Here is a 16,992-nt window from a genome sequence, read left to right as displayed (position 1 = left end):
CTGAGAAGAGAAAACAAAATGTCAGTGAGTTTCCAAATATTCAGTTTAATAAACATACCTCTCTGATGTCACATTAAACTATTTTGTAATTAAACAGTTCTCAAAAAAAAAAAATGAATCATTCTCTGTGGGTGTCACCGGCAAGGTTGACATTTATTGCCAACCCCTAGTTGCACTTACTAATGGGGAGGCTTGCCAGACCCATTTCAAAGAACACTGAAGAGTCAATTACATATTGGGCCCCCCCAACCCCTGCCTTTTCTCTCCACAGCTGGTGGACCTGCTGGGTCTTTCCAATATAGTCTGGCATTAGTCAGCTTGGAAAACCAGCAACCAGAACCGTCAGTTCGATGAAGGGTAACCATTCAACCTCTTCGATGAGCACATCCAGCAACCTTGAAGCTGCAAGCAACTAAGTGAATTAAATATGGAAGAAAACTAGCCAAGGAGCAAAGCATAAATTGGAGGGAGCTGTGCTCCAACTCTTCAGTGCTCCGGTCAGACAGCAACAAGGAGTCACCAGGACAAACTGGCAACATTCAACCCTGGCAACAGTTCAGGAGAAGAGTCTGGGGGCTTATTCTTTGCGTCAAAAGACTGAGGTCATAGAACATAGAACAGTACAGCACAGAACAGGCCTTTCGGCCCACGATGTTGTGCCGAGCTTTATCTGAAACCAAGATCAAGCTATCCCACTCCCTATCATCCTGGTGCGCTCCATGTGCCTATCCAATAACCGCTTAAATGTTCCTAAAGTGTCTGACTCCACTATCACTGCAGGCAGTCCATTCTACACCCCAACCACTCTCTGCGTAAAGAACCTACCTCTGATATCCTTCCTGTATCTCCCACCATGAACCCTATAGTTATGCCCCCTTGTAATAGCTCCATCCACCCGAGGAAATAGTCTTTGAACGTTCACTCTATCTATCCCCTTCATCATTTTATAAACCTCTATTAAGTCTCCCCTCAGCCTCCTCCGCTCCAGAGAGAACAGCCCTAGCTCCCTCAACCCTTCCTCATAAGACCTACCCTCCAAACCAGGCAGCATCCTGGTAAATCTCCTCTGCACTCTTTCCAGCGCTTCCACATCCTTCTTATAGTGAGGTGACCAGAACTGCACACAATATTCCAAATGTGGTCTCACCAAGGTCCTGTACAGTTGCAGCATAACCCCATGGCTCTTAAACTCCAACCCCCTGTTAATAAAAGCTAACACACTATAGGCCTTCTTCACAGCTCTATCCACTTGAGTGGCAACCTTTAGAGATCTGTGGATATGGACCCCAAGATCTCTCTGTTCCTCCACAGTCTTCAGAACCCTACCTTTGACCCTGTAATCCACATTTAAATTAGTCCTACCAAAATGAATCACCTCACATTTATCAGGGTTAAACTCCATTTGCCATTTTTCAGCCCAGCTCTGCATCCTATCTATGTCTCTTTGCAGCCTACAACAGCCCTCCACCTCATCCACTACTCCACCAATCTTGGTGTCATCAGCAAATTTACTGATCCACCCTTCAGCCCCCTCCTCTAAGTCATTAATAAAAATCACAAAGAGCAGAGGACCAAGCACTGATCCCTGCGGCACTCCGCTAGCAACCTGCCTCCAATCCGAAAATTTTCCATCGACCACCACCCTCTGTCTTCGATCAGACAGCCAGTTACCTATCCAATCGGCCAACTTTCCCTCTATCCCACACCTCCTCACTTTCATCATAAGCCAACCATGGGGGACCTTATCAAACGCAATCATAGAAACCCTCCAGTGCAGAAACAGGCCATTCGGCCCATCAAGTCTGCACCAACCACAATCCCACCCAGGCCCTACTCCCATATTCCTACACATATTACCCGCTAATCCCTCTAACCTACACATCTCAGGACACTAAGGGGCAATTTTTTAGCATGGCCAATCAACCTAACCCGCACATCTTTGGACTGTGGGAGGAAACCGGAGCACCCGGAGGAAACCCACGCAGACACGAGGAGAATGTGCAAACCCCACACAGACAGTGACCCAAGCCGGGAATCGAACCCAGGCCCCTGGAGCTGTGAAGCAGCAGTGCTAACCACTGTGCTACCGTGCCGCCCCTGTGTACAGACTAACTGGAGAAACTTGGCTTTTCAGCCTCAAATTAGGAGGGGGGGGTTGTAATTTATTTTGTGACAACCTACAGACAAATGTCTGGTGGCAGTGAGGGAATCAGATTGTAGTTTGGCAATCAGGTCAGACATCTACCCTCCCATAGTCCACTTCTTGGGACACAGAATCCAGCTACTTTGAGGCAAGAATTGTCAGTCAATTGAAGTTTTTAAAAAATTGTAAGCCTCTGGGCTCCGACTCTTCAGATCCTAGCATTCCATTCTTAAATTGAGAATTTACAGCTATTCTGCCCAAGAATCCACCTTACCAGTAGCAGCTCTGCTCCCAAGTCATCGATTTCAGGTATATAGGACTTGACCGACTGCGGAGGCCGGTTGGTGAATGCGCTTCGTGGAAGCGTCACATCTTCTGGCCAGTCTTCCTCTGCTGGGAGTCCAGTCATGCTGAAAGCAGAGAAGTTCCCATTCTCAATTACCAGTGTCGAACACGCTAAAACCAGGAGCAACTGGAAGATTCAATTATAATAAAAGATTTGCGCCTTTAGCCAATGCAGTGCACCAATTTTCTCAGAGGTCATTGGTCAGAAATCTATCATCAATTAGGGCCAGTAACCAATGAGGTGCAAAGGGACCAAACCACTAATCAGTCAAGACAAAAAAGACTTACATTTATTTAGCGCCTTTCACAACCTCAGGACATCTCAAAGCACTTTATAGTCAATGAAGCACTTCTGAAACGTAGCCTTTGTTGCAATATAGGAAATGCAGCAGCCAATTTTGCGCACAGCAAGCAATGAGTTAATGACGAGAATCTATTTTTTGGGATGTTGATTGAGGGATAACTATTGGCCAGAAGATCACAAACTCAACAAATTAATACATTTCAGCCATTTTCCATACACGTCGGTGCTACCTTTCTCTATCAAGCCTGAATCTTTGGCTCTCTCTTAGAATCATAGAATCCCTACAGTGCAGAAGGAGGCCATTCGGCCCATCGAGTCTGCACCGACCACAATCCCACCCAGGCCCTACCCCCACATATTTTACCCGCTAATCCCTCTAACCTATGCATCCCAGGACTCTAAGGGGCAATTCTTTTAACCTGGCCAATCAACCTAACCCGCACATCTTTGGACTGTGGGAGGAAACCGGAGCACCCGGAGGAAACCCACGCAGACATGAGGAGAATGTGCAAACTCCACACAGACAGTGACCCGAGCCGGGAATCGAACCCAGGACCCTGGAGCTGTGAAGCAGCAGTGCTAACCACTGTGCTACCGTGCTGCCATTTCCCAGAGCTTTTCCCCAGAGTTGCACTATGCACCCCAGGACAAACCTCAGCGTGGTCTGGGGCCCCACCCACTGTGGAAATTGGAAATCCACTGGTACAGATGAAATACACTTACTCAAAAATCTTTCCTAGTTGGTCAGCTTCCGATTTCCCACAAAACAAGGGCCTGTAAAAAGACAGTCAGTTAGTTACACTTCATTTGAATACTACCTCACTGGCTCAACATACCTCCATTCACAGTAAGAAATCTCCAAGACGTGAACCGTTTTTGGAGAAAGAGTTAGAGGAAAAAAGGACTTGCATTTATTTAGCGCATTTCATGACCACATGATGCCCCAAAGCACTTTTGGGGTCCAGTCATTGTTGCAATGCAGCAGCCAATTTGCGCAAGGCAAGCTCTCACAAAAAGCAATGTGATAAGACCAGATAATCTGTTTTGTCAGCAACATTGATCGAGGGACACATATTGGTCTGGACACAGAGGATAACTCCACTTGCTCATCAAAATAGTGCTTTTAGGTCCACTAGAGAGGGACGACAAGGTCTTGGTTTAATATCTCATCCAAAAGACAGCATCTCCAACAGTTGAGCACTCCGTCAGCACTTCACTGGAGTATCAACCTTGATTTTTGTGCCCAAGTCCTGGAGTGGAACTTGAACCCTTCTGACTCGAGGAGAGTGCTCCCAATGTAACCAGTGTAAAAGGAACAAAGGACTTACACTCAATAAAGGTTCATCTCAGTGCTGTAGGGGAGAGACATGCAACCTGCTTGCTTATGTGGAAGCTCTGATCAACCTCTATTCAGGACAGATCTCAATAACTCTGCTGAGGGGGTGGGGGCAGCAGGATTTGGGGAAACCCGTGTTCAAATCCCATGAAAGACTTCACTGTTGGGTGCGGAGTATCCCAAGTGAAGGAGCAGCCAGGTCCTAGATGGATGGCACAGCGAATAGTTGCCTCCAAGACAATGCAGCACAATGTGGTGGTTTAAGAGATCTGCAAAATGCAATGCAACTTGCCAAGGCTCCTTTGACAGCACTTCCACTACCTAGAAGAACAAAGGCAGCAGGCGCATACGAACACCACCCACCAGTCAAACACCATCAAGACTTAGAAATAAATCTGTTCTTTCACTTGTCACTGGGTCAGAAACCTGGAATCCCCCAACAGCGCTGTCAACATACCTGCACCACATGGACTGCAGTGGTTCAAGGAGGAAAATTCAAGAAACCATCTTCAAGGGCAATAAATGCTGGCTCTGCCAGCAACACCCACATTTCAATGAATAAAACTACAGAATAATGAAGAAAATGGAAAGGATTCATGCTGGTGCAGTACACCGTTCTAGTTGGAGGTTTAGATTATGTGTTGAGGCAGAGCAAAAGGAACCTGAACACTAAGTGCAAGCTGTTGTAAACACAGTGTGAAAACCAGAGAGCATGCAGTTAGACAACTTGACTAAATCGAACCAATGGAAAAAGATAGTAGTTAAATAGATTGGCACAAAAAGGCAAAAGGATTAAAAACTACACTAACCAGTCCTTTAATTTATGGGAAAGATTAAAAACCTCCCTCAAATAAAGCCATGTCACTTTAAGATGCACAACAGCTGCTACTGTCCTTGTTGTTAAGGGTAAATACAACAAGTCAGTAAGTCATGCAGAATTCAGCTGAGGTCCCTGGTTTGTACATAGTTACAGGCCACAACATGCCATACGTATACAAGAACAAGTTTCAAAACTGGTACAAACTGAAAACTACCCTTCAATGTCTGTCAGGGGAAAGCCTAAGGCAGGTTGTCCCTCTGTGGCTCCTGTACACATACCTTCATGCTCAGCATGAAGGTGTGCATGAAGGTGGCCCAGCATGTCCGACAGTGTTAAACTCCCCCCCCCAAATACTTTGCGCTAATACTATTGGAAATTCTTTGAAAAGTTCCAGATTTTTAAAAAAACTTTGCAATTTTGTCAGCTGATAAATTAAAAGCCCCAATAATTCAGATTTTAAATAACTGCACACTAAAAAGGTAGAAGTCACATCTGACAGGCAGGTGAATAAAATTCACACCAAGATTAAGGACAGAATTGCCCAGCCACGCTTCTGCCAAGATCAGAAAATACTGCCCGAAGCCAATAAGCCTTTGCTTGGTCTATGTCCCGCCCGCCTGCTAATGATTCCCATGACAGGCAGGAGGGAAAATTGCTGTGTGTTTGAATTGGCTGACTTGGCTCCTCCATTGGTTAGGTGCATTGACCCGAACAGGCGCTGAACTGTGACGATTAGGGGAATTTCACAGTAACTTCATTGCAGTGTTAAAGCAAGCTTTATTTGTGACTAATAAATAAACTTTAATTAAACAAGTAACAGATTAGTTCAAAGCATCATCTTGAAAGAAGCTTGGGCACGAGTTCCATGTCTAAGCTACTTTTTAAAACCCATTATTTGCTGCATTTCTCCCAAGAGACTCTACCAAAATTTCCAGATGGTATTGAAATAATTGACAGCATCTATGAATCTATAGCACCTAATGCAATAGAATGACAATGTCACGAAATTCAGACTTCCCTCAACTTTTGAAATTAAATTACAAGCCCACTGAAGCAGCAATGGAAGACACACTTAAATCTCAACGCATGTCCTCTCAGATGTAGATCTGCCAAGGACTGGTGTAGTATAGAAATTCAAACTGTGCTCTTCTAGATAGCAGTCATTTCTGGGTGGCAGCAACAGAATTATGCAAGACTTCTCCTCCACTCCCACTAAAATAAAGAGGCTCTGCAAGTAGCCCACTTAATACACTGGAGCCATATTGGTTTGGTACATGGGTCCTTTCTAGCTTGACTGGAGAAAAGAAAAAGGATGATACAAATTTGACATTCATTGGTCCAACACAGTGGTGTAACCTCAACTGGACTAGGCCAAACCCTGCACAAATGCATTGTTAATTTCTTTAGTTAACCCAAGCAACAGATCTAAAATGAAAAATTAAAGCACTTACCCACTTCAAAGAATCCTGCAAGCAAAATTCAAACATAAAACACAAAATTCCAAACCCTTTAGTGTGCATAATTCGGAGCTTTCCAGTTTGGGGAGACAGTTGCATGATTGAGACACACAAGCTAAAACTATGAAATTTGACCTGGCTTTAACTGGGAATCTCCCTAACCCATTTTGGTCCCCTCCAAATCCACTCACTCATCTGCTCCCCTTTGTAGGGTACAAGCCCACAGCTGCCCAAGGCACAGTCACCTCACTCAGGAATCGATCGTGAGAGACACATTGACTGGATTCCAAAAGGGTATAATCCAACTCTCCGGGAAGTCACTGTATAGAGACGGGATCTAGAATTCCGGCTGTGATACTATGCGACAGCTATGGGGAAAGAGGGAGAATACAAATTTTGTTCCTTGTTTTTTTTAAAAAAAGCTACCCATAAAAGGTGGGAAGAGTTTGAAATTCTGAAGCCATCATGTCTCCAGTACCAGGAAAACATTGAACTGGAACATCAGCACCATGGTTAAAATCTCTAGTTTGCACTCGGTAAATAAACAAGCTGGATCTGCATCATAAACTGTCTCGAAGGACACTGCACTCCGTGGCTCTATCTTTTGAGAAACGGGTTTTGTTCAGTACTAACCTTCGTCGAAACATCTCAGCAAAGATACAGCCTGTGCTCCATAAGTCAACAGGAGTGGCGTACGTTGCCTGCAATAGTACCTCCGGGGCACGGTACCACAGGGTCACCACCTGGTGGGGTCATACACATCAGATTGCAATCAAGTATAAAGCAACAGAGTTATGGCGTCATTTAGGATTCTCAATGCAATCTTTTCCCAACCCTCTCTTCGAAAGGCTGCGGAGGTGGAGGGTGAATCGGAGTTTAAGACCGAGATTCATAGTTTTTTTTAAATTGGGCAAGGCTATTGAGGAATATGGGCAGCAAGTATCAAACAGTACAGCACAGAAGGAGGCCATTCAAGTCAATCGTGCCGGTGTTGGTTCTTTGAAAGAGCGATTCAATTTAATCCCAGTTGAGGCACATCAACCAGCAACCCAACTGCCACCAGGACCAGTTCACCCAGCCTGGAAGTAGGAATTGAACTGGTGACTTCCCTGGTCTATCTGCCCCCAGTACCAATTCACCTCTTCCAGCATCCAAGTTGCCCCCTCCACACGGCTGTACAACAACAGCCTTCAACCGCAGTCTCGTGCTTACCACTGGAGTGAGGGCCATCTGACAGCTGTAGATACGAGCCAGGCCAAAGTCAGCCAGCTTCACCTGTCCCCGGCTGGTCACCAGAATGTTTTCTGGTTTGAGGTCGCGGTGCACCACACTGTGGGAATGAAGGAACGCCAGGCCTTTCAGCAATTGGTTCATCAAATCCTGCCCAAAAATAAGAATGGCAATTCCATTAAGAGAAGTTATATGCAGGGGCTGAACACAAATCCACTCCCACCCCCTCAAACCACACACCCCAGTGAAGGATGTTTAGGTAAAACAAGACAGAGCATAGGGTTCACATCCACAAGGACACAAACAACTTGCATTTTATGTAGCACCCTTACCATGATAAAAATCAAGGATGCTTCACAGGAGCAATTATCAAACAGTATTTAACAGTCACACAAGGAGATATTAGGGAAAGTGACTAAAAGCTAAGTCAAAAGAGGTTTCAAACAGTGTCCTAAAAAAGGGGCAGAGAATTTCAGAGTTTAAGGCCCAGGCAGTTGTCAACGGTAGTGGTGATGGAGAGAATACACGAGGCCAGAATTGGAGAAGTGCAGGGAATCGTAGAGGGATGTGAGAGTTGGAGATTACAGACTCTCACATCCCTCTACGATTCCCTGGAGATTACAGAGATAGAGGAGGTGCAAGGCCATGGAGTGATTTGAACACAAGGATGATCATTTTGAAATCCAGGCGTTGCTGAACCAGAAAGGCGCAAAGGTAACCTGTCTTTACTTGTCTCAGATGTCAGCTGACATGCTGCGCATCGCCAGCATTTTGTGTTTGTACTTCACATTACCTTGGAGAGAGGCTGGAAGTTTTTGACTTGCATATAAAATCAATTCTATTTCAAGCCAAATTGTGCGGAGACAAGTTTCAGCAGAGATACAAAATGTATTCTCTGAACTCAACACTAAATCAGGCAGTAGGTTTTTGTCAAGGACCTCACTGCCATCTATGACACAATGAGAATCAATGGCAGGCACACCAATCACAACCTTTTTTTCAGTCACTGGCAGGTCAGTCAGTTGGGAGAGCAGCAGGTTCTGCCTCGAAATGTTCTTTACCTTTACAGTCTCCGCTGGTAGACCCGGGGATGGAGCCTTCTCCAGATAGGTTTTCAGATCCTGGTCAACATGCTCAAACACCAGAGTGACTTTGGTTTCTCGGTCTGCCCTCACTGTTGCACAAACATCAAATAACCTGCAGCAACATAGAAAGACAGGCAATCACTGTAGGACCAGAGAATGCGATAGAACATTACAGGAATTGACCTTGTTGTAACTACAGAGTACAAACTGAAAAGTAAAACAGCTAGCTGTGCAACACCATCAAATCACATGACCAGCTCTTAAAGCAACCTGCAACGCTTTTAAATAACATCTCTTCCCCCTCGTGGGGTCATGAAAACAAATTACTATGATGTTATACATAGGATTAATAATGATGCATTAGTCAATATGATACACAGTCAATAAGAAAGTCAATCAGGACAGCGTCCATTCATCTTTTTCTTGCATACAACGTCCTGGAATTGGCTCTTCTTAACCTCAGAAGTATGATTTGGAACTGACTTCTCTTGGAAGTAATTCTGCATCATTCTCACGTGGTATAGTAGCCAAGATATCAGGCAACTCCGATTCAACCAGGTCTTCCGTAGGACTAAAGAAGTTGCTGAGAAATAATTTTGAGATAACAACAATAGATCAGCTGGCATTACTGAACTAGTTGGTTTGAACAGTGAAAGAAATTGGACCCGTTTTCACTAAAACTATGGCTGGTACTCATTTCTTACTTGTGACATAATTATACGCTTACACTCGATCCCCATGTTAAAATGAGTGTGGTTACTGCTCATCGAGCAACTGGAGATGGTTGTTGATGCTCTCAGGTTTCAGGAGGTAATAAATAAAACACAGTTCTCAACTTTGGAGTAGTTCAGGGTTTCTACAAGAGGCCAAAGAGCTTTTCACACAACCTTGTACTTTTTGAAACTTTTAAAGAACATTTCACAGATTGTTCGAATCTTTCAGCTAATCCACTGGTTGAAGGACAAAGTGTGGAGTTTGTATGCTGAGTACTATTTCCTGAGATAATCTGCAAATTCTTGTGAAGTGAACCATTATCGTTAACAATCTGTTTTGGTTTTATCAAATCTTGCAAACATTTGATCAAGTTATTCAATGGTTTGATGTAGATCTCATGATAATTTCTGGCCACTTTGAGTGTGCATCAATGATTAACAACATGTAACTCTCAAACAGACCGGCAAAATCTACATGCAGTTGTTGCCATAGCATTTCAGGAGGTAAGGTAAGTGGCTTAAGGAAGTAAAGGAGACACGGTGTATTTCTTTATGCACAGTCTTGACACTATCACACCTTTTCTTCAATCTGAGTATCCAAACTCGGCCACCAAAAATAACTGCTAATTCCTTCATTCGGACTATACCAGAATGTCCTTCATAAAGTTGTTCAAGAACTCTTCCACGCAGACTAGAAGGAATGATCACTGGGAATGCCCACGAAAGAAACCCACCTTGGATGGCCAACAAGCTTTTTTGACACGTGCCAGAATTTTATCGCCTCGCCTGCCACGGGAATCAGAGCGGGCAATGGAAGGGTCTGTTGACCTCTGGCAGGATGAGAGTTTCGGGACAAATTAGGCCATAAAATCCCACCCATAGTTTCAAACCAGAATGTGGACAACGTGTTCCAGCTACAATTCCTTTCAATACCACATCCATCAGCTTCCCTATCACTGGATCATTTCTGATACATGTCTCTGAACTGGAGAAGCTGTAGTATGATCTACTAGCAAAATAATAAAGAATATTAGTAAAACTAGTTGGTGGCATCTGCTCAATAGGTTAAAGGTAAGCGTGATCAGCATCTGATTGATGATACTCTTAGCAGGAGCGTGCAGATAAGATCAATGATTATCTTTGCAATCGACTAGCAACTAACTATGCCTTCATACGGCCCAAAAATAATAGTGAAGCATCAATGATCAGTTTATAATGTGAAATGGTGACTATATAAATGAAGAAACCTTCGTGCACCTTATACTCCATGCTTCTTTTTCTAGCTGAGCAGTTAAATTCAGCATTAGTCCGAGCATGCGAAGAAAAAATGTCATTCTTCTCCCGAAGGCAGAAGATGTGAAGCATTGCAAGCAAGCAGTAATGGTAGTTTCGGATTAAAATGAACCAATACTTCAGACGACTACAAAGTCTCACATTCTGCTGTCCAATCCCCGTGACTGTTTCACAGTAAAGTATGCAATGGCTTCAGTGATATAGTAAGAAGTTTAACAACACCTGGTTAAAGTCCAACAGAACCTGGTGGACTTTAACCTGGTGTTGTTAAACTTCTTACTGTGTTTACCCCAGTCCAACGCCGACATCTCCACATCTTCAGTAATATAGCCAAGTTAGGAACAAATTTGCCACAGGACCTCAATTGTGTCACGTTTGTCAGATATGGTGCTTCTAAAATAGCATCCATCTTCCTAGGTGTTTTATGTAGGCCTTTACTATCAATAACGTGACCCAAATACTGGACTGACGCCTGATAAAAGTCACACCTTTCTTTCTTGATACACAGACCACGTGCTTGAAGACGTTTCAACGTTGCTTCCAAATTATTCAAGTGCTCTTGTTCACTGAACCCTGTAACTAGACCATCCAGGTAACTAGACACCAAAGAGACCACTCAAAGTCTGATCCATCAACCTCTGGGGTAGGGCTGGTGTGGATGCTATTCCAAAAGACAACCTTTTATAACAAATAAGACCTTTATGAGTAACGATGGTAAGCAATGGTTGATATTCAGTGGCGACATTGATCCTTCACAAGCACAGTTACTGATGAATCTGGATGTACTTCTGACCACTTGATAACCCAGAAATTGATCAGCACACGATGGACTCGAATACAATCCAGGTGGTGCTGCAGGTCTGTTTTGACATCAACCAATCGGTTGACAGCACTCCAGTTAAGCTTTAACTGCTCCAACCACGATAGAGTTGTAAAGTTACCACAGATGTAGGCTGCAAAGAGACATAGATAGGAATCATCATAGAATCATAGAAACCCTACAGTGCAGAAGGAGGCCATTCGGCCCATCGAGTCTGCACCGACCACAATCCCACCCAGGCCCTACCCCCACATATTTTACCTGCTAGTCCCTCTAACCTACACATCCCAGGACTCTAAGGGGCAATTTTTTAACCTGGCCAATCAACCTAACCCGCACATCTTTGGACTGTGGGAGGAAACCGGAGCACCCGGAGGAAACCCACGCAGACACGAGGAGAATGTGCAAACTCCACACAGACAGTGACCCGAGCCGGGAATCGAACCCGGGACCCTGGAGCTGTGAAGCAGCAGTGCTAACCACTGTGCTACCGTGCCACTGGGCTGAAAAATGGCAAATGGAGTTTAACCCTGACAAATGTGAGGTGATTCATTTTGGTAGGACTAATTTAAATGTGGATTACAGGGTCAAAGGTAGGGTTCTGAAGACTGTGGAGGAACAGAGAGATCTTGGGGTCCATATCCACAGATCTCTAAAGGTTGCCACTCAAGTGGATAGAGCTGTGAAGAAGGCCTATAGTGTGTTAGCTTTTATTAACAGGGGGTTGGAGTTTAAGAGCCATGGGGTTATGCTGCAACTGTACATGACCTTGGTGAGACCACATTTGGAATATTGTGTGCAGTTCTGGTCACCTCACTATAAGAAGGATGTGGAAGCGCTGGAAGGAGTGCAGAGGAGATTTACCAGGATGCTGCCTGGTTTGGAGGGTAGGTCTTATGAGGAAAGGTTGAGGGAGCTAGGGCTGTTCTCTCTGGAGCGGAGGAGGCTGAGGGGAGACTTAATAGAGGTTTATAAAATGATGAAGGGGATAGATAGAGTGAACGTTCAAAGACTATTTCCTCGGGTGGATGGAGCTATTACAAGGGGGCATAACTATAGGGTTCGTGGTGGGAGATACAGGAAGGATATCAGAGGTAGGTTCTTTACGCAGAGAGTGGTTGGGGTGTGGAATGGACTGCCTGCAGTGATAGTGGAGTCAGACACTTTAGGAACATTTAAGCGGTTATTGGATAGGCACATGGAGCACACCAGGATGATAGGGAGTGGGATAGCCTGATCTTGGTTTCAGATAAAGCTCGGCACAACATCGTGGGCCGAAGGGCCTGTTCTGTGCTGTACTGTTCTATGTTCTAGATCACATGGAGAGGCAACTCTGCTGTTTGTCCACTCAATTCCAAAGTTGACCACGATATAACCTTCTCTTCCATGTTATGTCCTTAAAATCACATCAGCTGATTTTAAAAGGAAGATGCTTCAGCTTTTGTTGACATGCCGTCTCAAGAATTAAAGATATCACCTCACCTCCATCCTAACAGGTTGTCCACCTAACTTCAGAAATCACCCAGAATCTAGCAGCACAAGAGGCATAGCCTCAAGGCATCTCACCATGCAGTGCAGGACTTTGGGGATAGATTGCTTGCTCTTTTTCAAAATAGTAGCCACTGGATCTTTTACATCCACCCAAGGGGTGGACGGGGCCTCAGTTGAGCACCCTATTGGAAAGACAACATTTATGACAGTGCAATGCTCCTTCAGTACTGCATTGGGAACATCAGCCTAGACTTTGGTGTTCAAAATCTCCAGTGGGATCCTAACCCGCAACCTTCTGGCTTCGTGGAAAGTGTGCTACTCACTGAAAAAAAGAGTGTAAAATCTACTCAGTGGAATATCCTTCCGTCAGGTCACCCCCTCCCCCCAACACGCACAGTACCACTGCTCCCCCCACCCCCCAACACGCACAGCACCACTGCTCCCTCCCTAGCGATCCAAAGGCACAGCAAGGTGGCATCCATCAGACCCACAAAGACCAAACCCAGGATCCAAGTCCAAGCACCCCCACCTCACAATGTTGGGATGATCAAAGTGCTCCAACCGCTTCAGGAGGGCCACTTCTCTCACAGTTGACGGTGGCAGACCATCTTCATCCCTCTGGACCCGCACATTTTTCAAAGCGACAAATTTCCCACTCCGCGAGTCTCGTGCCTTATAGACAGTGCCATAGGCTCCTCCTCCAATCTCTGCCACCGGCTCATATTGAGTGACGGAACTCTGCTCCATTGTCCCACCAAGCACAGGCCTTTCGCCTCCTCACCAACACCTGGAAGGGAAAAAAAAGCATTTAAAACAATAAAACAGGCCTACTTTTATTCTTCACAGTCACTCGCCAGGATAATGCTCAAACACCTATTATTCACAACAGGCGAGGCCCAAGATTCAACAGAACCCAAACCAACAATCTTGATTAGCTAGAAGGACAAGGCAGCAAGCACAAGGGAATGCCAGCATCTGCAAGCTCCCCTCCAAGCCTCACACGCCATCCTAACCTAAACATACCAGCATTTCCTTCATCACCACTGGGTCAAAATTATGGAACTCCTTCTCTAGGAGCACTGTGAGAGCCCCTTCACCACAGACTTGAGCGATCAAGACAGTGGCTCATTAGGAATGTGTAAATGCCAGCCATGCCAATATCAGTTTCTTTTTCATTCATGTGACGTGGGTATTGCTAGCAGGCTAGCATTTATTGCCCATGAACCAAGTGGCTTACAATGCCATTTCAGAGGGAGCTTTAAGAGTCAACCACAATTAGAATGCCTTCACCTCAACCGTGCTGAGACCAGTGTAACTAGGACAGTAGAAAGGGCTTGAAAACTAAATGGTTGGGGAAGATGTTATAACCTTCTCTGTAATAGTTTACAAGAGCAGAATAACAATAAGGGAAATGGTTATCAGAGTGTGGCAGGAAGGGACAGAGCGTACAAACTAAGTGTGCCAGCAGTTAAGGCTAGAGATTGTGAAAATAGCAAGACTGGATTAAAGGCAATAGGTCTGAATGCACACAGCATTCGTAATAATGCAGATCAATTGACAGCACAAATTGGGAGTACAGTGGAGCCCCGATTTAACGCGAATTCGCATATAACGCGATGGTGTTATTGGACCCTTTTTTCCCCCCGCTAATAATTGGCAAATTTAGCGCGACCCCGCTTTTATGGACCCCAACCATCGTGTTATAACGGGGCTCCACTGTAATTGCCATTAGAGAGGTGGTTGCAGAGTTATCAAGGCTGGGAACCAAATGTTCAAGGGTATTCAGCATTTAGGAAGGACAGGTTAAAAAAAAAGGTGGCACACTGTTAATAAAGGATGGAATCAGTGCATTAGAGGGGATCTTAGATCAGAAGATCAAGATGCAGAATCAGTTTCGGTGTAGCCATGCAACAGCAAGGGGCAATAAACCCATGTTGCTTATAAGCCACAATAGTGGTAATGTAGGGTGTGGTATAATCAGGAAAGAGATGCATGTAACAAGGATACCACAGCAATCATGGGGGACTTCAATCTATTGACTGGGCAAAACACAATTAACACTAATGTTGAGGACAACAAATTCTTGGAATGCACATACAATGGTTTTCCAGAAAAAAGTATGTTGAGGAACAAAACTAGAGAACAGGCATTTTTTAAGACCGAGTATTGTAATGAGAAAGGGCTAATTAATAACCTCATTGTAAAGGAGCCTTTAGGCAAGAGTGACCATAATATAATTCATAGAATCTCTACAGTGCAGAAGGCGGCCATTTGGCCCATCAAGTCTGCACAGACCACAATCCCACCCAGCCCTATTCCCATAACCCCATGTACCTACCCTAGCTAGTCCCCCTGACACTAAGGGGCAATTTAGCGTGGCCAATCTACCTAACCCGCACATCTTTGAACTGTGGGAGGAAACCCACGCAGACACGGGGAGAATGTGCAAACTCCACACAGACAGTGACCCAAGGCCGGAATTGAAGCCGGGTCCCTGGAGCTGTGAGGCAGCAGTGCTAACCGCTGTGCCACCCAATTTTACATGAAGTTTCAAAGTGATATAGTTCAATCCAAAACTAGGCTCTTTGTTCTAAACAAAGGAAACTACGAAGGTATGAAGGGCAAGCTAGCAGAGGCAGATTGGGAGGCTACATGAAAAACGGTATGATGGTTGTTGTAGTAAGCTTTCAAGGACCTGATTGCACTGTTACAAGCAGCTAATCTGCTGGTTCACTTTGATCAAGACAGATAACTCATTCGGTCATGCGATGCCTTGCCCTAAGGTGTTGCAGCAAGACTCTCATTGATGGGAGTATGAGTCAGAAAAATCCATTGGTTTTGCATCACATACACTGACAACAGCAGGAGGGATAGTCAGTTAGACAAGGAGTGTTTAGCCACCATCTTTGCTGTAACAGTCTCATCAGTACCTTTATGGTTGTTCATTCACTATATATTGCCCACAAGCCACTGAGTTTTTTTTCAGTGAATCCCAAGTGTATTCCTCCCATGGCCTCAGCGAGAATACCACACCAGGTTCACACAAAGTTATATTGGTAAGCTGACAATGTGAATAGGGCAGGGAAGACAAAGGACAATGCAAATACAGACACGTCGAGTGGTCTTCCTTTACCAGATATGCCAACCAAGACATTATTTCCTCCAGTCAATTTGCTTGCTCGAGACACTTTCAAATTCTCCAGCGACAGATTAAGCAATGGACAGGCCCACCATCCTGTTCCATCCCCCAGGTTTTTTTTAAAATTCATTGGACATGGGCGTCGCTGGCTAGGCCAGCATTTATTGCCCATCCCTAGTTGCCCCTTGAGAAGGTGGTGGTGAGCTGCCTTCTTGAATCGCTGCAGTCCACGTGCTGGGGGTTGACCCACAATGCCGTGAGGGAAGGAATTCCAGGATTTTGACCCAGTGACAGTGAAGGAACGGAATATATTTCCAAGTCAGGATGGTGAGTGGCTCAGAGGGGAACTTGCAGGTGGTGGTGTTCCCATGTATCTGCTGCCCTTGTCCTTCTAGATGGAAGCGGTCGTAGAAGGTGCTGTCTAAGGATCTTTGATGAATTGTTGCAGTGCATCTTGTGGATAGTACACACTGCTGCTACTGAGCGTCACTGGAGGGAGGGAGTGGGTGTGGTACCAATCAAACAGGCTGCTTTGTCCTGGAGGGTGTCAAGCTTCTTGAGTTGCACTCATCCAAGTGTGACGTTAGTGTACCTTTAAAGAGGTTTTTTCTCTAAATTTTTTCTGTAGTTGTAAGCAGGCCTTTTTGGCTTCAGCTGTTTTCTCATTATGTTGCCAGCCTGACTGGAGAGATGCTGCCTAAATGGGGGTTTATGTTTACGACCCTGCATTGTTAGGGGGAAAAAATGGTTGTCAGGTCAGGTGATGAGTTTTTTTCCCCATTTTCAGTTTGGAGCTGCAGATTTGAGTTTTAGAAG

At 44.9% G+C, this 16,992-nt stretch overlaps 1 protein-coding gene across 3 annotated transcripts in view; it reads right to left on the bottom strand.

Moving 5' to 3' along the window:
* Positions 1 to 16,992, bottom strand: part of cdk4 (cyclin dependent kinase 4) — a 42,761-nt gene that overhangs the window by 10,996 nt on the left and 14,773 nt on the right. For 2 of the 3 annotated variants that reach the window (XM_078201020.1, XM_078201021.1), the window contains exons 2-7: positions 13,567 to 13,824; positions 8,697 to 8,832; positions 7,618 to 7,785; positions 7,039 to 7,148; positions 3,516 to 3,566; positions 2,418 to 2,553 (exon numbers count right to left, since the gene is read on the bottom strand). In XM_078201020.1, coding sequence (XP_078057146.1) covers positions 2,418 to 2,553; positions 3,516 to 3,566; positions 7,039 to 7,148; positions 7,618 to 7,785; positions 8,697 to 8,832; positions 13,567 to 13,784 — 819 coding nt within the window. In that variant the 5' untranslated portion in view covers positions 13,785 to 13,824. The remainder of the gene's footprint in view (positions 1 to 2,417; positions 2,554 to 3,515; positions 3,567 to 7,038; positions 7,149 to 7,617; positions 7,786 to 8,696; positions 8,833 to 13,566; positions 13,825 to 16,992) is intronic. The other variant, XM_078201022.1, reaches the window with a different exon arrangement.

The sequence above is a fragment of the Mustelus asterias genome, chromosome X, assembly GCF_964213995.1.
Source record: "Mustelus asterias chromosome X, sMusAst1.hap1.1, whole genome shotgun sequence".
Lineage (NCBI taxonomy): Eukaryota > Metazoa > Chordata > Chondrichthyes > Carcharhiniformes > Triakidae > Mustelus > Mustelus asterias.
Note: the sequence above shows the minus strand (reverse complement) of the source record. Positions and strands in the feature narration are given on the sequence as shown.